Source organism: Mya arenaria, chromosome 1 (assembly GCF_026914265.1).
Source record: "Mya arenaria isolate MELC-2E11 chromosome 1, ASM2691426v1".
NCBI lineage: Eukaryota > Metazoa > Mollusca > Bivalvia > Myida > Myidae > Mya > Mya arenaria.
This window is the reverse complement of record NC_069122.1, coordinates 33,426,584-33,449,961: the sequence shown is the minus strand read 5'-3', so window position 1 is coordinate 33,449,961 and position 23,378 is coordinate 33,426,584. Positions and strand designations below refer to the sequence as shown.

General features: G+C 36.0%; 1 protein-coding gene across 19 annotated transcripts in view; it reads right to left on the bottom strand.

Moving 5' to 3' along the window:
• LOC128230308 (dynein heavy chain domain-containing protein 1-like) overlaps positions 1-23,378 on the bottom strand; it is a 125,523-nt gene that overhangs the window by 7,119 nt on the left and 95,026 nt on the right. For all 19 annotated transcript variants that reach the window (XM_052942490.1, XM_052942482.1, XM_052942555.1 and 16 more), the window contains 19 exons: positions 23,106-23,343; positions 22,609-22,783; positions 21,632-21,813; positions 20,934-21,119; positions 20,154-20,338; positions 19,506-19,622; positions 18,613-18,808; positions 17,736-17,839; positions 17,073-17,213; positions 16,761-16,862; positions 16,196-16,294; positions 15,201-15,369; positions 14,067-14,281; positions 13,484-13,667; positions 12,792-12,916; positions 12,109-12,258; positions 11,281-11,427; positions 10,666-10,835; positions 9,733-10,288 (listed from right to left, as the gene is read on the bottom strand). In XM_052942490.1, the coding sequence (XP_052798450.1) occupies positions 9,733-10,288; positions 10,666-10,835; positions 11,281-11,427; positions 12,109-12,258; positions 12,792-12,916; positions 13,484-13,667; positions 14,067-14,281; positions 15,201-15,369; positions 16,196-16,294; positions 16,761-16,862; positions 17,073-17,213; positions 17,736-17,839; positions 18,613-18,808; positions 19,506-19,622; positions 20,154-20,338; positions 20,934-21,119; positions 21,632-21,813; positions 22,609-22,783; positions 23,106-23,343 (3,441 nt within the window). The remainder of the gene's footprint in view (positions 1-9,732; positions 10,289-10,665; positions 10,836-11,280; positions 11,428-12,108; positions 12,259-12,791; positions 12,917-13,483; positions 13,668-14,066; positions 14,282-15,200; positions 15,370-16,195; positions 16,295-16,760; positions 16,863-17,072; positions 17,214-17,735; positions 17,840-18,612; positions 18,809-19,505; positions 19,623-20,153; positions 20,339-20,933; positions 21,120-21,631; positions 21,814-22,608; positions 22,784-23,105; positions 23,344-23,378) is intronic.

Genomic DNA, 23,378 nt, shown 5'->3' with positions numbered 1-23,378 from the left:
AGTAAAATCATAAGTTTTATTGTTTCCACTATTTGAAAAACAAAGTGTTGACATGTGACAGTTCAATTCAGTGTTAAATACGTCAAGTTTCCATGTATTTTAATACTGTCATCCACTACGATAAAGGTTTTTCCACAAGTCAACAACATTATAAGATGTCTACCTCTATTCACATGTATAATGTGTTGAGCGTAATAAAAAAGAACAACCTCTCTAGGCTTATTAAAACGTATCTGAAGGTCGACATGCAGACAGAATAATTATACAACAATTGACATAACAGCAAATGCTGACAAGACTGAAAGATACAAAATGATTTTCAATCAAGCACCACTTTCATGCTTAATACCAAAGACTTAAACACTTATTTTGATTATCATCTTCAATGTTCGAATGGGGAGGAAAATAATTATTTAGTTGCAGAAAAAAACACACCATCATTGCACACTTTAGCTGCAATGTTGCGATTTGTATTCCAATCTTCTAAGGTTTTCCGTTACCACACAGAGCAGGGAAGTATTTGTTTACTTAGACTTTTGTAAATAACAAAAGATCAGAAAACATTTCCATCAATGTCAAATACCTCGGTAATGAGTAAACTCTGAAGTATAATCAGGAGTCTTGATTAATTAAAGTTTAAAGAGGAAACACATAATTTATCTACCTGGAATCATACTCCCCCACATAAAAACAAGCTGATGAAAACAAAGTGGTTCCATTTGTAATCAATTTAAAACAGGATTATATGAGTCACTTACAATTTTATTGTAACGAACATTATTTCAGCATTATTTGTGAAATTGCATAGATTCTGAGAATACCACAAGGTGAGCATTGCGTTTCCCCCTGCTAATGCAAAATCATGTCTCCCGTAATGTCATTAAAAATCATTGAAAGGCATATATCAAAAGAAAATAAGCAAACATATTTGAAAGACATTTATTTGGAGATAAACTTTAGGATGAACTCTGTTGATACATCCGAACAATCAAATGATGAAAATGATGAAAAAAAATATGTACACTGAGAATTGAGGCAAATTTATTTTGCTTTGCTGGGCAAACAGGCATTATCTTATTTCAAAAGTGAAATACGCTATAGCTAAACACATACTTTCACACCTGAGTTAAATCCTGAGCTAATGATATTTAGTGCCGCACATAAATTGCCCTAATGATTTTGCCATCTGTCGGAAGAACGGTTTATTTACATGCTGTCAGTGAACTTAGGGTAAAAATTTAGATTGTTAATTCATAATATAATGATAAAGAATGAGTTTCCAAGGCTTTGTTAAAGTGGTTTATTTCATATTATCATGAAGTTAATGCATTTTTCTTTATCTCAAGCCACTGTGACCACATTTTTTACAGTAAACAAGTTAAGTACGATTTGATATTCAAGTTAAAAGCACTGAGTTAACTCTTCTGCTGCAATCACATAACCTAAACATTTTATGGGATGGAAATACACTAAAATGTGGCTAATAAAACCCCGCCCCCACACGCCTTCAGTCCATGTGGCCTTTATAAAAGTTTGCAATCATATACTGTAAAGGGTAGCAACAGAAATAAAAATAAATAAATAAGGTAGATCATCCTTCTACAAAAAAACAACAGAGCAAGACAAGAAAACCAACAGACAATACCACAGTCAAGACCCATGTTACCGCAACTAAAGCTGCAATTTGTTTCTGGGAATATAATGCGGAGATGATAAATCATTGTGTTTCAGGTAGGCGAACATCTGTCAGCACTTATTAAGATACCGAGCTTTACTTTTCTAGAGAGCACACAGGCAGAGGAATGGTGACATTTCCACTCAAAATTTATGGTCGACTCCTGAGTCAGAAGCTAGCAATTACCCCGTCAGCTTCTGTGGCCATCAAGCTGCGGTATTTGCTTGTTAAATAAGTTAGCATTGATGATGTCCTTGACGTTTGAAGAAAGATAGATGACACTGACTGATATAAGGTCAACAGAAAACATTGTATGGTATCATCATCTATTGAATTTTAATTCATCCTGATAAAATAATACCCAGACACTATCAGCTCAATATGTGCTATAAAACGTTTCTGATTCGTATGTAATATATCATGCATATACTTGAATTGTTTTGACGTTCTGGTCAAATATAATAGTAAGTTTTTAATATGATATGTCTACAGTTTAATCTACATTGTAACTATGATTGCAACAATAACTTGCTCTTTCTTCTGGACAGGTAGATTTCCAGTTTCAGTTTCACCTTTGAACATACTTACGTAGTCATAACTCAAGAGGACAAGAGTGATCACTACCTGTGAAATAATTGACAGAGGAGGAAACAACAAATGAAATACAGATGGAAGGAATACAATGCTATTGAGAATGTTAAGAATGTTTCATTCGAGACAGTTACCCTAGAATGTACCAGTTATTGTCCGAACCAATTATTTCTGCAAGGACCAGGGAGGTTTAATCACAAAAATCTGGATCTCTGACATTGCCAAGCCTTGGCTTGATACAAGTTACTTGTACTTGTCCTAGGCTACAGTATGGTATATTCTTGTTTCTAGATCATTGTCTATGATTGGTTCAAGATTACCTCCACATAGAACTAATTATACATGTAGCTACATGTATGCTTACGAAATTAAACAGAATCAAAAGTCACTGATGTTCAGAATTCAAATTAGCTTGAATATATACCAGTTATAATTAGTTATAAGTCAATTCATCTTCAGATTCAAATGTATTTATTTGTTCAATGCATTTTGAAACTAAGTTCTTTACTGTTTGAAAAGACTGAGATGCAAACAACAGGCATTAGTCCAACAAGACGGATTATTACAACCAAGGATGCTATGGCTTAACATTACCCTGCTATGCTTCTGGCTGTTTCTGAGATATTTCCTCATCTCACTGAATTTAAAAAAAATGAGAAGTCTCTGTCAACAGTCTCTGTCTCCCCCCCCCCCCCTCCCTCCCCATTTTCTTAGGTGGTATTCAGGTCCTATTTATGGACTACCCGGAACTCCGCAGATAGATACACAGTATATACTTCTTCAAACAATTCCAAATTTTATTTTACTAAAATTTTCAATTCATTCACAAAGATAGAAAAAATGTCTTGCATGATACAACCAGGTAGGTAAAGAATTAATCGGGAAGACAAAACTTTGCATTAACAAGCATTATCTGCATACCTTTACCCAAGAAATAATATTAATTCAGTCTGAGTCTGTCAAATCTGAAAGACATAATAAATTCCACCTAACTTTAATACTGGAATCATGTCTGGGACAAGATTGCTTGCTTTGCCAACTATTACTCACAGAAGCGAATGAAACATTTTCTTTACAGTAAAATAAAATAGTTATTGGTACTGCGTCTTGATCCAGGAGGATGAATTTGGATTCGAGTGAATTTCTGCAGAATCTGCTTAAATCATTTAGAGTCAAATAATTATGACACTCAGAATAAAATCTCAGTTCTAATAACCATGTTTTTATATACATTTATGGTCAAAAATCGCAAAGAAGAATACATTTTAATGACTCATTATTCATTTTTCTTAAGTCAATTTAACATTGCGCAATTTAACTTGTTTTGTACTTGTTATGACATGATGAGGGCAGTGTGGAATACAGCCGTATTGCACTTTTGTGGAATACCAACTATCATGTTTTGAATTATGTATCGCTTGCAGATTTATGATGTTTATATAATTAAGACATTTATAACTGTCTTTGCTGGTGCTGATGCCAAAATCTGAAGGCTAAAAGGAATCAACAACCCAACACAACAAAACATTCCAAAATGCACAGAAATTGCATTTCTAAGAATATTTACAGAAAAATATACTGACAAAAAATATCCTTAAAACCTCTTGAAAATGCTCATTTTGGAGGTGTGTGGGGGTCATAACATTCAGATGTGTTTTGGTTGGAAGCTGTCAATGCCATTCTTCTAACTTGAGAGAATGTAGATGCAGGAATGTCTAAATAGTAACATTCTGGCAGGTCTGTTTGTTGTTTGTGTGCAGAGAAAGTCTTGTTATTCTGTGTCATCATTTACATGGTGCCAAATCTATGGTGTAGTTCATATAAATTTATTGTAGCTTTAATGTGAAAGAAGCTGGTAGCTTAAATCAAAGTACACTCAATGCTGTTTCTTGTGTAGAAACCCATAACAGGTATCCATAATATGAGAACAAGAGAAACCCAATACTCGATACTACGATGATGAAAACCAGAAATCTGTAAACTACATTAACGATGACGTGACAGTACGATTACAAAAACATGTTAATACCACAGTACCATGATGATAATGCAATATACTATCGTGTTTTCACTATTGTACTGTTGCATTTTTACCATTGTTATATCATGACAATGTGTTTTTCGTAATCATAGTTTTGAACTGTTGGTTATCATCAACAGTCGTGTTATCGTCATCGTACTGTCGCACTATCATTTTCGTTAATTCTGATTACAACATAGAGCTAATGCAATTTTTTACAGATTTATGAATCAGATCTAATGTTTACCTTCAGACTCTGAATCGTTTTGCAACATGGAGGGGTCATTTTTCTATGTGCATGATTGTGCCCCGGAAGGCAAATAAGTACAATGATGATAAGGTGACCGTAAGATAATACCGCATAGTCATCAGTGTACTATCGTCTATTCATTATAGTAGTTTCGTGATTTCACCATCATCGTACGATCAAGTATCACGTTTCAGATCAACACATCATTCACAGGCGATGGCCCTAACGCAGTTCCATACTTTGGGTCTTGAACCCTTGACATTTTAGGTAAGATACAGACTACACTACACAACCTCATCATTTTGAGCAAAAGTTTAAAAGATTTAAGGTATGATTGTGCTTAGATCTACTCACTGCACAAATTATTCTTTGCCAGAATTTCACTACAAAAATACTACACATTCAAGTATGATATCAATTACAAAACAAATTGCAATGATGAAGAGTAATAGCCTTTTTTTGAAAATATAAATAATTATCATATGCAGCAGTTATTTCTTTTTCTTGGATGGACTGAATAAGAAATGAAGAGTTCTCAATCTCTACTTAATTACAGATAAATTAACACAGCTTTCCAAATTTGAAGAACTTTTTGACCTCACAACTGTGTGAACTTGCTATGAAAAAAGTTAAGTGGAAAAGATACAAATCCCTTATAACTATGACCTTTATTGTCGGAACAAGAACAATCTTTCACCATACATATTTCACCAAGACAATAGGAATGCAGTGAAAATTCCATATTGATGACTTCTGTCTATTTATTTTTTTGGCATTCAATTAAGAAAAATCCCATTATTCCACAGTAAAATGAAAAGCACTTATGAATATTTCTTTCCATCCAAAGATACTGTTGAATGCTAAATGATAATGTCAGTTCTACATAAGTTGAGAACACAACTTACATAATACTTTATTTAACAAATTTTAGATATGGTATTTTTTATTTTAATTATGTCAATGTTAAAAGAAAAAAAACAGGTCAGTCTTAAGACATTTGTTCATTCATATCAAGTACTGGGAAATAAATGACATAATAAAGATTGAGAAGACTTGTTTAATTGAAATATACCCAATTACTTTCTGAAGTGGAAGATTCCAACCCTTACATATGGAAACCAATACTAGGTTTCAAATGCAGCAATTTGAATGAGGAAAATGTGGTTTTAATTACCAATAGGATTTTCTTGGGAGTAAAATTTTTGGCAATGTATTTTTTTCATGGAAATTTTAACACCATTATAAATGGGTGCACAATTGGTTCAACATTGTCCAACCATGATAAAAATAATTTTATCACATACCATTGTGAGAGTTGAGTGTAAAACAACCATTGATGTCATCCACCCCTGAATGATCATGATGACAACTATTTTTTACATTGGCATATTAAATAATTTTTCTAAATTATGAGCATTCAATTAACAATTTTGATATCTGGACACATGATGCTGAATGGTAAAATAGATTGGAAGGGGATAAGAATCCCCCCCCCCACCCAACCCAAACCCATCCTAAACTTGTCCAAGAAAAAAAACAATAGAGGAAAAGAATAAATAAAAAACACCATTTCAGACTGAAAATAGCCAGAATGTTTTGTTCAGAGTGTATTTCACTGATATTTAAACCATATTTGTTTGGTTCTGTCATGGGATAGGCTGCATCCCCTCTTAAGTCAAATCCTGGATCTGCCTCTGATGGCATTCAATGGCAAAAGTGTTGTCTTTTATTACAGATACCAAATGCTGTAACATTTTGTTAGTGGTTGTGCTTACCAATGGATTACAAAAGATACCCGATTTTACAGAAAGATATTCCTTTGCCAAAGATTTTTTCCCTGATCTACTAGTTGGACTAGTTTTCTGGGGGGAATGAACTTCAATAAATACAGAAAATGTATGTAACAGCCGTGACACTAGAGGGAAGATTGCTGTTGAGGAATCATAAGTAATGACACTGATGAGAAATACAGGTTCTGTCATGAAAGATTGCAACAGGTAACATAGGCCAAGCAAAACTGTATCTGCAACATTCTTTTCTAGTTTCTTATTATGTAATAACAGTTGAAACTCGATATGTTGAAGTCATTGGGTCCCAGGGAAGTACTTCCAGATAACGAACATTCGATACAATCGAAATACAAAAAGTGTATATCTGAAATGAATAACCAGAACTTTGAGATAACAGAGTTCAACATAGCAGTTTACATTGTATATATATCTTGTTATCACATATTGGTTTATCATCCGATTGCTGTAATAGTACTGTGCTGTAACTATAGTCTCTTATAACCCTTACTTAGTCTAAGTAAGAGTTATAAGGGACTATAGTTACAGCACAGTACCATATTATATCATGTATAGGACGCTAGCATAGATAGGACGCAGGCAAAAAAATCGTTGAGAAAACGGGTAAAACCCCTTAATATATAAGATAGGACGCAGCGGAAAAATGTCAAAATCAGAGCCGAAAAATTGAGGTTCGTAAAGTATTTATAACATATATTGAAGTAAAAAAACAAACAAAAATTGTATAAAAGGCATATTTCCATAAGTGTCTTGTGTATTTCGATAATTATCGTCGTAATTCGGTAATTAAACGTACACAAAAATGATATATGTCTTGACATTTTGAGAACATTCACGCATAATATAAGACTTATACAAATGCTGTAATAGACTAGACAGTTAGAGTGGCAGTACTTTTCTATTGTTAATTAATCATGAAATGTGTATTGTTGTATTAATGAGACTTTAATGAACTATGAAACTATTTAATATTATAGATTTACCAATGGATTTCAAAAGATTTAACAGGAAGATGTTCCTTTGCCAAAGATTTTTTCCCTGATCAACTAGTCAAAATCAAGCTAAAAGGAACAAGTATGAAATAAGAACACATTTGTTAGAGCCTATCTGTAGGATTCTATTTGTAACAGCCCTGTCTTAAGGTGGTTACAATCCAAAATCAAGCAAACAACTTGCTTAATGCCATTTTTGTACCATCGACAACTGGAATGTGCCTATCAAAGGTTTTTGCTTATGCTTTGTCAAATGCACTTTTTTTATGACGTAATAAATTGTGATATATCATTAGGAGTGTTAAAACTAAGATACTGTCGACTGGAACCCTTCAAAAAACGTTGATATATGATCAAATAATTATTGTCTTTGAAGTCCATGACTTTGAATAGCGTAAGCAACAATTTTTAAGAAAAGGCTTAAAAATTGAATTATCTCTCAGCTTATGTAAGAGTCCTTGTGGGCGAGTGGTTATGTTGTCAGTTGTTTTCTTCACTATTCCAGCATGGGTTTGCTCCCCACTAAAGCCAGTTTTTTTATGAAAAACAACAACAAAAAACAGTTCATTTACATAGTCCCTTTAACAGTGAACAGCAAGAGCTGAACAATAAATCAATTATTCGATCAGTCACCATTTTGACCATTCAGCCGATTAATTTGTCTTGCAGATAATCGCCATGAGCTTAGTCATGTCACCTACTAAGCGTTGCCCAACAAATTAAATGACCTGTTAGAGAATGATTTTTTTACTTTGGTACTCTGTATTATCTATGCATTTCAGTTGTGGGAAGACTAACATTAAAAATAATTGTGTTTTTTCTTCAGAGTCATAAACCAGTGATCAAAATTAACACAAGCCTGCAAGCCCTGCACTGGTAAAAAGTCTTACGGGCTTGCTTAAATTTTGATATTTGTATAGCAAGGCTTGTTCAAAAACTTCATGCCGAGCAGCAGTATTAGAATTCAGCTTGTTCTACCAAAAGTTTCCATGACTGATAAACTACCAATGTCAAGCTAACTTGGCAATAAAATCACATGTGTAACAGATAAATGACAACGAGAAAACAAAACACCAAATGAAATACGCCCGGCCTCATGAAGTTCTTTCTAGATGATTACAGCCATGCATTTATTACACAAACTCGAAAAGAATTCCACAACAAACTGCGTAATGGCGCTCTGAACGACATACAGGACGGTTATATGTGTTTGCTAATATAATAATTGGCAAAAAAACGTTTGTAAAACTGAAATTCTTAAGAATGATCTGGGATTGTAGAAATAATGAGAGCTTTATTACCAAACTTACGGACAACAAGACTGGCTGTAAATTTCAAAAACATTCCAAGGTAAGTTTTACAAGAAAAGTACAAAATTTTCTCCCAAACTCGCAGAAGCTCTCTCAGTATGAAACTGAAATGATTTTCATGCATGTGTTGATTAAATAAGCCTGTATGTTTTCCATCTAAATAATAGAATGATGTTCAGTTATTATTGAATTAAAATTCCCAGCTGAATTTGCCGTCAAAATTAAAAATTCAATAAAAATATAATTCAAATGCAATCTTGGTTTATGTTTAGAGTTTATGCTTGCAGTGTAAATAATTATCTTCTTGTTCATAATCGATTTATAAAATTCAGACATGAGACTTAGTTTACAGCTGTTGTATATAAATTATTACCAGAAAATGCAACACCCACATTTAAAATCAGACTAGGAAAGCCTATGACACATCTGGCAGCAATTCAGGGTCACTGTGATGAATTCCCAAAACTCGAACAGGAGGATCTTTCATGATTATTTTTGATGAGCATCAACAAAATAGCTTTCAATCAAAACTGAAATGAAGTGGCCTATTTTTGAGGCAAAGTCAAAGAGCCGTAACTCTTACAATCCATTAAGACCACATCATATTTCAGGGCAGTAACTTTGCAGCTATGCCAAGGTAAATAACAGGCAGGCATCAGGCACAAATTACCATGCAATAAATCATTTAACAGACACACTGTCATATTCAGCAATCAAAACAAAACATTATATAGAATCCCTGGCATTTTGTTTCAATTAAGCACAAACTCTATGAACCATAGTTTTAGAGGAATAACTTACAACACCAACAAAGAATAATCACCCACAAACCAGATCAACAATACTTTCAACACAAACAAAGAATAATCACCCTCAAACCTAATCAACAACTACTAAATGACTAGACAAGAAAATAATACTGAAGAGAAAAAAAATGAATAGTCAGCATTTAAAGAAAAAAATCATTTTTCTGTAGGTTCTTGCAATATATTGGTTTAGTGGTTTAAGTTGTTGTGTCATGGATACTGTAAAACATGTAGTTGTTAAAGTTTAAATAATTAATTGTTACAATATAACTCGACTTACCTCCACTTTAAACTCAATGGAGTCAATGTCTTTAAACTGCTTCCTGGCGTAGGTCTGTTTCACAGACTCCAAGAAGCGATCTGGACGTTGAAATACAGACAGGTTGTAGGTAGCCGGCTTGTCATCCATTATGTACGACTTCAGATGCTTCAGTTTTAATGACAGTTCTAACAGCCAATCAGAAAGACTGTTGGCAGACTGGAATCCCTGATTGGTCCAAGAGGGAGGCACTTTGTTTCTATTTATAGCATATATCACTTCATTCAGCTCTGGTGATGTGTGGATTTCCCCCTTCGCCTTGCGCTGCAGAAGATTCAAATCCAGGGTAATTGTCTCAATCAATTTTCTGTATCCCTCCGCCTCGTAATGTAAGAAAACGTCAAGGGGCAGATACTGGTTCCTGTTTGTATCTGGGAGCAGAGGGAGGCCCTGAACAATGGATATGTAATGTGGAATGATGGCCTCCCGTGCTATCACTGCGGCGCTGTGACCCAGGGTGACTCTACTAAACAACTCCGGGGCTCCAATCACTTGGACCATGTCTCTGGACAGGATGCTGAAATAAACATGGTGAAAATTAATTCACCTACAATTATTGATAAAAGTTATTCAACTGATGGGGGTAAAGTTCTCCCTTTGGGTTCAAAATTTTGTCTAAGTCACACTTGGGAAAGTGACGGGGTCAATCCATAATGCAGCTATTATAGGGTGCGGGAAGACCTTTATATACTCAACAAAAACAACAACAGATGAAAATAATCAGAATCGGTGACTAAGCATTCTCAATTTGTTTCATGAATAATGAAGTGTAATTAAATTTCATAAAACACAGAATACACCTCTTTGCTTTGGAAACAAAGACCATCCCTGTTGTTTTTGGCATGAAATATCACGACAGTCATATCAAGCTTATAATATGCTGCTCTTACAGACCTGCTAAATTCTGCTGTTACATCCAGGTCGGCAGCATCCGGGAGCCCAAATGTACGAGCAGCAAGCTCATCAAGAGAGTCGATAGAGCGTTTCAGGTTGAATGTGCCCTCGTCCATGTGAAGTAAACGCTGGAGAAGGCGGACAATAGACTCATCTGGCTGGCTGGGAAACTGGTAGTAGAAATAAGAGAATACTTATATATGGCGTAATTAACTGATTAAGTGGACATTTCAGATTCAAATATCAAAAACATTTTGCCAATGGCTTAAAAATTGGGGGTATAATGTGAAACAATACATACAGGGCAACAAACAGGCTGAATGTATTTGTTTATATGCAAAATTGCAAACCAGTTTGCTATTGGTTGTACATATAAATATGTAATTATGTTTATGTTTTGATAATGTTATTGCTTTATTTTATTGTGCAATCAATTCTAATAGTCATGTTAAGTACAAAAAGAAATAAATTATAAATGGATTGATCTTTTCTCAGTTTAAACTGCAAGACCGCAGTGTTTATATAATATTATTGGCTAGCCAAGAACAAAGAAGACCGCTCTTATGTATGGCACGATCAGTACTTTTATGTTGTTACAACCCTACATGTACATACCTTATCTAGCGGGATGGTAGCATACTGTACAAGTGTCTGTACTAGAGCCTGTACTGCTGCCCGGTCAGTGCTGTCTGTACAGTGGTTGGTGTACGTCTGAGCTACCAGCCTGGGGATCTCCTCACGGGCTGTACACCGCAACATTACCTGGACAATCAAGTATTATGAGACAATAAGTCAGGCAGTGACATAAAACAAATCATTGCACAATAAAACATAATAATCCAAGAATGATTTCATAAAAGAAAGTCTTGACCATAAATAGTGAAAAAAAGATCAATCATTACAATTCAAATATCATCTACATGGGGATCAAAAAAAGGATCTACATGAAAATTTGTTTTTCAAAAGTCCATTGCCATAGTAACACTTTCTTTTGCCATAGTAACACTTACCTTCTTATACACATCTACAACCAAGGCAAGGTCAGTGAGGGACCAGTGGTGGTGGTGTGTCGAACACTCCATTGCTATAGTTACAATTACTGTTGCCATAGTATAACTTACCTTCTTATACAAATCTACAGCCATGGCAGAAAGACCAGTCGTGGTGTGTGCAGAACACTCTATTGCCATAGTTACAATTACTGTTGCCAAAGTAACACTTACCTTCTTATACACATCTACGGCCATGGCAAGGTGAGTGAGTGACCAGTGGTGGTGTGTGTCAAACACTCCATTGCCATAGTTACAATTACTGTTGCCATAGTAACACTTACCTTCTTATACACATCTACAGCCATGGCAAGGTCAGTGAGTGACCAGTGGTGGTGTGTGTCAAACACTCCATTGCCAAAGTCACACTTTCTGTTGCCATAGTAACACTTACCTTCTTATACACATCTACGGCCATGGCAAGGTCAGTGAGTGACCAGTGGTGATGGGTGTTGAACACTCCATTGCCATAGTAACACTGTTGCAGCAACAAGGAATGGAGCAGGGCCAGAGGCATGATCCTGGCCATCTTGTCATTTGACGTCTGCAAGTAAATAAAGTGGACTTTACGGACTAAACTGATGTATAGAATCATTGTAAGAAATTCATTTAGTTTCATTGATATATTTTACTCTTTTTTTCCTGTACTGCTTGTAAGTTACTATTATCTTAGCCAAATAATTCATTTATTTTGGTTCCCAAAGCAGGAATGAAGGTTAACTGTGTCAATCTGGTTTGTTACGTATAAGAATTATTACCGTTTAATCTTCACTTTTACCATTTTTTAAAAATGTTTCCGAATTTTACATGATTTTTTTTAAGACAAAGTAATAGTTAGAACAGATCTGAAAATCTGAAGGATTCAGAAAGTTGGAGTGGACATAGCAAGAATAAAAAATTTCATAGCAAAGAGCAAATATAAGACATCAGGTCTATTACCCATATTTTTCCTATTAATACCTCATGCTTTGTATACAACAGTAGCAGATAAGTGATTTCATTTGCTGGAAATGTTAAATAAATTCAATATCATGTTATTCAAATTATTTTATAATTCTTAAGAACAACAACATTTACCTCCTCTTGGGAGAGCTGAAAGTTGTTCAGTAGGAAGGCTACAGAGCGGTATGACTTGAGTAGTGTGGACTTGAAGTTCCCTGTGCTCTCTGCCGTCACCTTGATACCATGCTGTACCAACACTCCTAGGGAAGAAAAGAGGAATTTTTGTTTATAATCATTTCATTTTGTAAAGAAGTAAAAGTGGAATGACTAAGCAAAAAGTTACTAGTGCTCTCTGCTGTTGCTTACGCCTTGATCAATTGAATATAACTTATGCCTCATTGACCTCTGTACTTAATACCACCCCACACCAACGTATTGAAGTGGTAAAAAATCAAAGAAATAGTACCCAACTTTAAATCATACATGTACCTCAAAATTTTATATGTCCATCTGGGCCGCATTCCAATAATCATTGCAAGGCTTAAGATCATAAATTTCTAGGCACAACCCTGTTTTTGACCTTAACTGTGTTTCAATTCAAATAATGTACGACCATTTATCACATAGATTCTGCCCTTCACTTTACAAGTGTCCATGAGCACTTTTAAGAAGCCTAATATTTACGATTAAGACATCTTTTTGAAACGACCCAGTTCCCTGGTTATTTTTTTAATCAAGTTGCATCTTTTATTTTTCCCTGACTTTATGTTCGTAAACAATAATCCAACCTAGATCAATTTAATGTCAAATATTCCACATTTCTATACCTGGTATGAGTCTGCCAATATCGGACTGTGTGGTGATCCAGAGACGGAATGTATCTGCTATCTTGAGCTCGGCAGTGGTCCTTGAGGCCCTGGATGGGGCCACAAGCGTGACCTGGTCGTCATGCTGGCTTGAAGAGTACTCATGTTGATCCCTCTTTTTCTGCCATTTTGTGTACACAATCTCCTGGAAGGGGAAAATTTGTTCATTAAATAACAGAGAAAAGAAATTTCTGTGGGGGTAAGCCCTCTTACAAACCTCAAAGATGTGTTTAGAGAATCTTGGTGAAAGTTGATTTCAGCTAAAAAAAAATTGATATGAACAAATGCTTATTCCAGCCATCTTGAAATCAGAAGAGCGCATCTACACTGCGATCTTGGATAAGTTGAAAACCAAAGGGACTAATTTATACATGATCACATGATAAAACTTAATGCATTATTTAATACCTTGAAAAACTGGAAGAAGTTTAGCTCTACCTCCATTATAAGGTAGTAGTTCTGACATCTGTCAAAGGAGCCAGCGTTTATACAGTCATGCCCTATTAGGAATTCAATATACTGCCTAGTGAATAAACACCCTTACTTTGAGTAACTGGAAGAAGTCTGGCTCTGGTTCCTCTGCAAGGTGGTAGTTTTGTAGCAGTAGCCAATTTCCAGTGTTTATACAGTCTTCCACAGCTTGTTTCGCCTCAGCGACCTGCCCGGGCACCCCGAAGTTCATGACCTTGACCTTGCCCTCCATACCCAGCTCCTTGGCAAGACGTTTCACCTCGTGGGATGGGCTCACATAGGGTAGACCTGCATTATGGACAATAATCATGTTTTAAGGCTTAAGAATATTAACATTTGGATTCTCATTATGTCTGCCCTGGCCTTTACATGTTTTATTTGAAAGAAAGAGCCCCACAAAGTGAATGCCAGCACTGTGTTTTGTTTTCAGTCAATCAAAAGGCATAACTTATTATTGATCCTAGAGTTATATGCTTTGCTACATTAATGTGTGTATTGTTTTGGGCAGCATATGTACCAAGTTTTATCTCAATATGTTCAACATTTTTTAGTTATGGATAAAATTAGATTTTGCACAACTACATAGAAGACAATGAAACCCCAAGGCTATCACTAAGGCTCAACTTTTTGTCTTCAAGCCAGATGAGCTAAATATAGGCCTCAGCAATAATTAGTTAAAAAATCAGAAACAGCGCAAAAAACAACAACAAAGCTACATGCTTTTTGTCTAGCGTATAGAATGGCATACAATTCTATATCTAACCATTTGGAAAAATTGATTTGGTTGTAGGGGTTGTCCTTTTAAAAACATGAAAATGTAAACAAATTGCTTAAGAAACAAAATTAATTGATTATGAATACATAAAAATCTGTTTTAAGACATGATTCAACATCACACAGAACAAACATTCACACAGGTTTTGGAATAACAGATTTTGATAGGCATGATACAAATCTCAACTTTGTGCATTTAGATTTTACTAATTCATTTCAACTCAATTTGAATACTATATGCTGATTCAAATCACTCTGAGGTTCATTGCATTGGTTAAGATCAGTATGGATGTACTTTTTGAGAAGACCAAAGAATGTGCCCCTCAGGTGGGCCTTGAATCTATTGCCCTTTATTTTAGAGGCAGATAATTCTACTACTCAACCACTCTCAACATCTTGTGTATTTTCAACCAACACTTTTTTATATGTTCACCTTTGGTTGCCTCCGAAGCCTCCATGTCCTGTTTGTCATTGGGCAGTACAAACACGACCGGTGTGGTGCTGGACGTGCAGTCATAGACCTCCCGTATGTTGTAGTGGTCCGGGACGGTACGGATACTACCCAGCTCAAACAGGATCAGGGCCTGACATACTTCAGCAAGCTGTAACAGATATGTATATGTCATACAGTGAAAGCAATCCTACACATGCATCCTGTGCAAATGTTGTAGTGGTCCAGGCCTGTACAGATACTGCCCAGCTCAAAGAGCAACAGGGCCCGCAGTCATCGAAATAAGACTTTTGGCTTAACAAGCCAGAAATCTTATTCTCTTGCTTGGCATCAAATTTTTGAACAAGCCCTGCTATATATTATTCAGAATTTAAGCAAGCCCGGAAGACATATTACTAGTGCAGGGCTTGTGCGTTTTTGTTAATTTCGACCACTGGGCCTGACTATCTCAGCAAGTTTTGAAAAGAAAATATAAAAGGAAAGATAAATAGCATGTACTTAAACTTTACGTAAGTTATAGAGGTCCAAATTATACTGGTCAGCATACCATACGGTACATGACCAAGGCTTGACACACTTCAAGAATATTTCATACTCACTGTTTTTTTACCAGTATATTAGAGATCAGACTTTACTCTGACATAATCAAGACATAAATTCTAAGTACCAGAATATAACTACCCGACCTCATCTAGTTGTAAGCTAGCAACCAAAAGCAACTGAATGCAGAGTCCATCTTCATGAAGCATGTGTTATTTTTACAATAATCTCAAACTTCTAAACAACAAGGCTGCTGCGGAGCGAAAGCCAACACTTCTTCTGTTCTTCTTTTTTTCAGTCAAAAAGGGGCATAACTTAATAATCATAACCCAAAAGCAAGAGTTATGGCCCCTACTATGAATGCGTGAATTGTTTCTGGCAACATGGGGAAAACATTTCTTCTTTTTTTAGGAAACAAACAAGTTTATAAATCTTACCCTGTGTGGACAGGCAAATCTCCAGAGAAGACATTTCTGGAAGATGAACAGGTCCTGCATGGTTGTGCCTGGTACAGTGTTCATCAGGGCTACAGGATGCTGAAATGTACAAATGTATAATGTGAGACTTTTTCTCTTGGTTGCCATGCTGATCTGTATTGTATTCAATAACTCTACAAAGACCTTTCTGGAAGATGAACAAGTAGTGCATGGGCGTGCCGAGTATAGTGTTCATCAGAGCTACAGGATGCTAAAATATACAGATGTTTTACGTGAGACTTCATTTTATACAAAAGGTTGTTGTTATGCTCATCTTTAATGTATTTAATATCACTCTGGACAGTTCTGGCAGGTTTTGTATAATCGTGCCTGGTACAGCATTCATAAGAGCCACAGGGTATTGAAATTCTGCATGAAATACTTTAAGGTTCTAGCACTTTCATATCACTGGAAGACCCTTCAAGTTTCAACCACAAATTTGTTACTGATATTGGTGTGGTGTAACCTTTTAGTGGAGCACTAGGGTTGTGGTTTATATCAATGACATCAGTAAGAAAATGCATACCTGAAAGTATTCCTTCCACTGTTCAGAATTGGCAATAAGGGATCTCCGCAGGCCGTGGAAGGCGTGATGGACCTGCTCTAGGACCAGACACTCAACCCATGCCTGGAACAGAGATTTGAGTCATCATTTATAACACAAATATGATCACACTACACTTGTACATGTACTTGACTTGTTTCTTCAACAGTGACCTTGTTGAGTTAAATCTGATGTTTCCTGTCTTTCTGACCTCTTTACAAAGATCCTTATAAACCTATTTTTCATTGTACACAGTGACTACTTCTTTGTTAAGAAAAAAGTGCTTAAACTTACATGTGGGTCTATCCAATCCGGCCTTTTGTCCTGTAACGCAGCCTCCTCTACGCCCTGTTTGTCAAAGCCATTCAGGAAGATGCCCAGTTCCTTGTTGGAGGCCTTCTTGTTGAGCCGCAGCCTCTCCAGGGCAACCAGACACTAGAAATCACAGTAAATAGGCATTATACTCAAAGAATCTACAATGAAGTGTTAGAAATACTGTTTAACACTTGCAGTACATTAAACATTTTCAACATTCAAGAAACATAAGTCTTAATGATTGATAATTCTTTGCAATATAAAATAAAGGACTTGAATTGTACAGGGTTCCTCATTTTAAATACTTAAACCTAGAAAAAAAGTGCAAAACCCTAGAACTTAATTAAGACATCTATATCGATAACGGTAGCTGCATTTTGCCAATCATTGATTTTCGAATTTGAGGCCCTGTGCATTGTTTTATCCACAATTCTTTTGTTAAGTCAATGGGAAAATGTTATCAATTGTTTGATTTAAAAAAAGGATTATCAATTTCATTGGGGACTTACGAAGTTTGCCACCATCAGGCACACTGACCTTGTGCTTTTAGGATACACTGTTTGTATATTAGACTTAAAAGGAAAACAAATCTACATCCACTTTCCCTTCACCAATACAAGGGAAAAGCCAATGTTCACATACCTGTAGCAGAAGGAAGTGTCGTTCAAACATCATCATGGAGACATACTTGAAGACATTGGAGTAGACGGCATCGGACAGCTCCTTTGCTCTGGATGCTGGGGCTCCTGATATAGGTAGAACAACAGGTTGAAAGATATACATGTATAAGTTACATTATAACTTACATTTATACCGTGATGTATGTTGCATATTATTTTACTTGAAATTAACCACACTGTAAACCCAACAGTAACACAAAAAGATCAACCAACAGGTAACCCAATGGTAAACCAATCAAACTAATTAAAGAGGGTAAGTTGGATAAGATGTAAAGGTGTATGTCTCTGGTGTAACAGGTCCCAGGTTCAACCCAAACTGGGCTTACATGCTTGTGTCCATTTCAAATCAGCTTAAGCTATTAAGGATCATTAGTTAAGTTTATAATATTTTAACACAAACATGGGGAAATCTCATTATGCTGAAGTCTATTTTCCTCAAAAAATTCAAGCCAAGGTTGGACTGTAACTGGTTAATTCTTTGGTTTGGTCAAAATTAGCAATGCTTATTGGTTGGTCAATTTTTAACCAATAATTACTAGCTTAAGAATAAAGACTTGACAACTTATCAATGTTTTATACAATTGACTGCTATTGCAATATTTTGGTTACTAGTTTTTATTTGATAAATTATCGACCAATCAGTGCCTTGTTTTTTTTTTTGATAACTCTGACCAAAACAAAAAAAAATAACCAGTTTTATACAGCTGGCTGCTGGTGTCCATTTTATCAGGCCATGTGGAAGTTCCCCAAATAGGGCTTGATCACATGACTTCTTTGGAGAAGGACAAACACCTATACCACTACACCACACGACAATTAGAATTAACAGAGTAACTTACCCTGTGTTCCTTTGCCTCTGTCCCTGGCCTTGATGACCCCTGTAAACATCTCCACAAACTTATAGAAGGGCATGTAGTAGTATGAGTGTAGGATGGACATTCGCTGTATGATGCTATACAACATGGCGGCCTGCATGATCATGGGAACGTAGTGGGAAAACTTCTCTTCCAAGTGGTCGCCCATGTAACGCGTCTCCTGTAAAAGATTGAAGTCAATTGATGGTCATGCACAGACTAGGCTGTTCAACATGGCTGCTTGCATATAAGTGGTGAAAATAAGCCAATATTACTTTTATATTCAGAATTATATTATAATTATCTTTGTGTCATATATTTGTTATTTTTCAACATATCTGAGTGAATGAACATAAGAGTCAGTATTAAAAAATACTGTCTTGAGAAGGTTCAGTCGAGACCAGTCCTATCAACAGTACTAATTTTGACATTGGACAGTTTTTTGAAAATCCTACAATGCATGGTCAAGATACAGCCCGGACAAGGAGAATTTCAACCTTTGACCTCTAGGCTTGATCTTTCAGGTACATACCTGGGTCTTGTGTGTGACATGCCTCATTATAGTAAGCCTTTATTGCAAGTTTTCTTGAAAATGCTATAATGCATGGTCAAGATACAGCCTAGACTAAGATTATTTCAAACTTAGCCCTTTACCTTTGAGTTATAGACCTGGGTCTTGTGCATGACAGGCTGCCTCATTATAGTGAGCCTTCATTGCAAGTTTTTACTTGAAAATGCTATAATGCATGGTCAAGATACAGCCCAGACAAAGATCACATTCAACCTTTGACCTCTAAGAGTGACCTTGACCTTTTGAGTTATAGACCTGGGTCTTGTGCGCAACACGCAATCTCATCATGGGTTTCATTTAATCTTACCTCCAAGATCATCTTGTTCCTCTCCACTTCTTTCTGACAGTTGATCAGAGAGTCCAGCATTGTCTGGTCTTCCAGGATTGGTCCAAATAGGTTTAATGTCTTCTCTCGGATCATCTCCTGCAAAGTGGTACAATGGAAAATTCAATAGAAAATCAAAGAGCCATTTTCTATACTAACTACTTTAGTTCAAACTATTTTATTTAAGCTTGATTGTGAAAACAACTGTAAGCTAATATAAATCACTCTCAGTTTTGTTTCTAAGGTAGAAACCAGTAATTATGACCTTTTTGAGAGGCCATGAGAAAGTACACTGGTGGGGCTTCTTTGATGAGTGGCAGAAAGGTATAACACTTAACCTATCTCACTCTTAATTGAACAATAAATAAATAAATTTAAGTTACTATTCTCCTTCAATGCAAATTTTGAAACTTGCATAAATATTTCTGACAAGACTGAAAGTACCACAGCAAAACCCATTCATTAAATTTAATCTTAACTATATTAAAATAGATCATTCATCCTATTCTCTCAAGGCCCATTATCAAATATTTTTTGCCGCACTTTAGAGCAATCAACACATGAAAAGCAAACTAGTTTATCCTTACTAAGCTCATAAATTATGAATAAAGTAAGCTCAAAACACTTTACATGTTCCTGTGCGAGTTTCTGCCTGTGTCGTATGATGTCATTCTCGTTCGACCTTTTCTGTCCTTCAAACTCCTTACGCTCAACTCTCATGGTCTCATGAAGCAGGTAGTTGATGATGGCCTCATCACTGAGGGCCATGTTGATTATACACATCCGGTGAATTGGCACGTTATGAAGGCCATCCCCTGTAATAACACATGAAAAAGAAATGCTAACAACTTGTTACTATTGCCGAGGGGCAAATAATTGATAATGGCTTCATCACTGAGGGCCATGTTGATTATACACATTCAGTGAAATGGCCCATTATGAAGGCCATCCCCTGTAATAAAGCAGGTTAACAAATAGCTGATATTGACCTCGTCAGTTAGGGACATATTGATTAAAGAGGCCATCTCCTGTAATGGTAAATGGATAAGTATGGTTAAGAACTTTTGGAGCCATATATATTTTCCCAGGGCCATTTCAATTATACTCATCTGTATTGGGCCATTATGTAATGGTAAATGGAAAAGTATGACCTTGTGTAACAGGTAGTTATACACATACATAGTAAGTTAACTTAAGAGTATAACATGAGGTCCAATGCCAAGAAGATATTTTTTCCTACTGTTTATCAACACAAAAGTTTGAAACCCTCCCCTATGTGTTAAATGTGTCAAAATAGAAAAGTGAATGGCTCTTTAAAGTGCTTTTGGAATCGTTTCTTCTTTATACTATAAATTTCGTTTCAATATTGTCTGCAGTAATGATTGCTGGCGAAGCAATCATCAACCTCACCTTTAAGGAAGAGAGGCACAGAGGTGGACAGATACAGGCAGAAGTTGGGGTGATACTGGAACTCGTAGTTGCCCACCCGGACAACCTTGTTCCCATCTTTGTCCACATAGAAATGCTTCAGTAGAAGGCCTCGGAACAGAGGGTCGATGGGTTTACGCTCAAGGTGAGTGATTAGCACTGTTACTCCTGAAAAAGTAGGTTTTAATTGATGAAATAATTTTCAAAAGTAACAAGACTTTGAATATTCTTCTATGAGATACACAGAACTTTACTTCTTGATCAGCTGGACATGATGAGTACCTATGTGTTAACATGAATATTTTTCTAACATGGTTTTGAAGTAAACTTGATTTGTTATACCAACAGTACATTATAAATATTCTTCCTCTAAGCCATGACTTAACAAAAGAGTTGCAGAGCAAACACTAACAATCATCTGCTTTTATGTATTTTGACTGAACATGAATCATAACTCTACAATTATTTCAAGCCAGAGTTAAGGGCCTTGCCACCTGAGCTTATAGTCCCTTGCAACATGTGAACCAAGTTTCATTTGAATATCTTTAACAGTTTTGTAGATGATGTTTTTGCACTATAGCTACTTGTATGACAATACCTCATTTGTTTTCTGAACTGAAGCTAAAAACTAATTCAAGATAAAGGATAAGCAACCAAGAATAGTGAACTGCTAAACCTACCATGGACAATGGCGTTGATAAGCCTGCTGTCCAACATGGGGTCATCTGCCTCTATGATCCACAGGTTGTGTTCCGGGTGTTCTATACTGGAGTCCGGGTGTAGACTATAGGCCTCCCAGCTTGCCGTCACTGAGGTCACAGGTCTGAGCTGCTCACTCTCAAATGATAGTCTTGAACCGTCCCTGAAATATTGACAAGGGGGTTAAATCAGTACTCAGCACGTACTATAAAGTATTCCATGTTTTCCAATATCTTTAACCCTTGAAAAATGAGCGCAAGGCAGGTTTTATATCAGGAAAGACAGTCGAACCTAAGGAATTGAACCCTGGACCTGTTTGTGGTCATTTGACTTTGCCATGACTACTGACAGTGTAGAATAGTGCTATATAGTCAGATACTCCTGGTATACCATCAAGATCTGCTTCGTTTAGTAACATGGCAGATTAAGCAGCGAAAACCTCGTTATAATGTACAGTGAATGAGACAGATACCTTGGTGCAGAAAGGGGACCTGTTCAGATTCTAAGCCATGAAAATACATTGGACCGCTTGTTAAAAACATCGTAAAAGTTAACAACTTTGTTAACGGTATGGTTGTAACCTTTAAAAGGTGATATATTTTATTATGTACTCATATATTCAGATATAAGAAGCATAGCTGAATCAGTTATTTCAATATTTGTCACAATCAATTGTGTGTCCATGACACTTTTTTGGAGTATAACAGATTTGAAAGTTAACAACGATTCAGTTAACAACATAGTTAACTTTAACAATGTTCTGAACAATCGGCCCATTGTGTGTTCTTTTCAATATTAGTAACAAAGCCCATGTACGATGTCATGGTTAATCTTCTAAGTTGAAGTCAGTATCAAATTTAAACATGTTATTAAGAAGAGTTTTCGTCAATTTTACAGTAACAATGTAGTGTAAACAGAATAAAGTAACGAGGTTGCCAACTATGGCTGTATTACTCACCTCTTAGTGTAGTCTGTGTTGGTGTAAGTGTTGGTAGTGCTAGACCTCCGAGTGGATTCATCATCGGGCGGGTACTCCACGGTGTAGTCAGAGAACGTGATGCCAGTCCCTCTACTGGGGGGCGGTGATGGGGAGCCCTCATCTTTCTCTTCAGAGACTGGGACTGGGGGCAGGTCTGGGGAAACAGTGAGATAAATATTGTTGTTTTAGTGGTACAATGTATGCAGATACTTTAAATTTACTAATTCAAATCAAATTGAATCATGAAACTTCATTATTAACTATAGAATAATAATAACAGATAGCAATCATACTATTAGTAGTATGATATGTTTATAAATACCTGCATAAGCATGTGAAATGAAAAGTGGTTATTTTTTCTGTTCTGGAATCACCAAATACCATAGTTATCAATAGACCAATAATGATTCTAGTATGATTTTCATCCAGGTTTAAATTCTTATCTTATCCAATATAGAACTGTAACTCTAACCCACCAAGATAATCACTTTCATCTCCATCAGTGACGTCTTTCTCTGAGAAGATATTCCTGCTAGTCTGTATGGCCTTGACCCATGTTTCTGCCTGGTTATCGGGGTCAATAAGCAGGGGCCAGCAGTGTTTGCGATTATAGCAGCTCACACGCATTAAGAGGGAATTCTGGACAGAGTGGAGGTCTGTAGGGAGGCCCTCCAGTCGCCATGTGCTCAGCTCATCAAAGTCACTGAGGATGTCCTATAATTTGAAGGTTTAATATATATTTACAACTT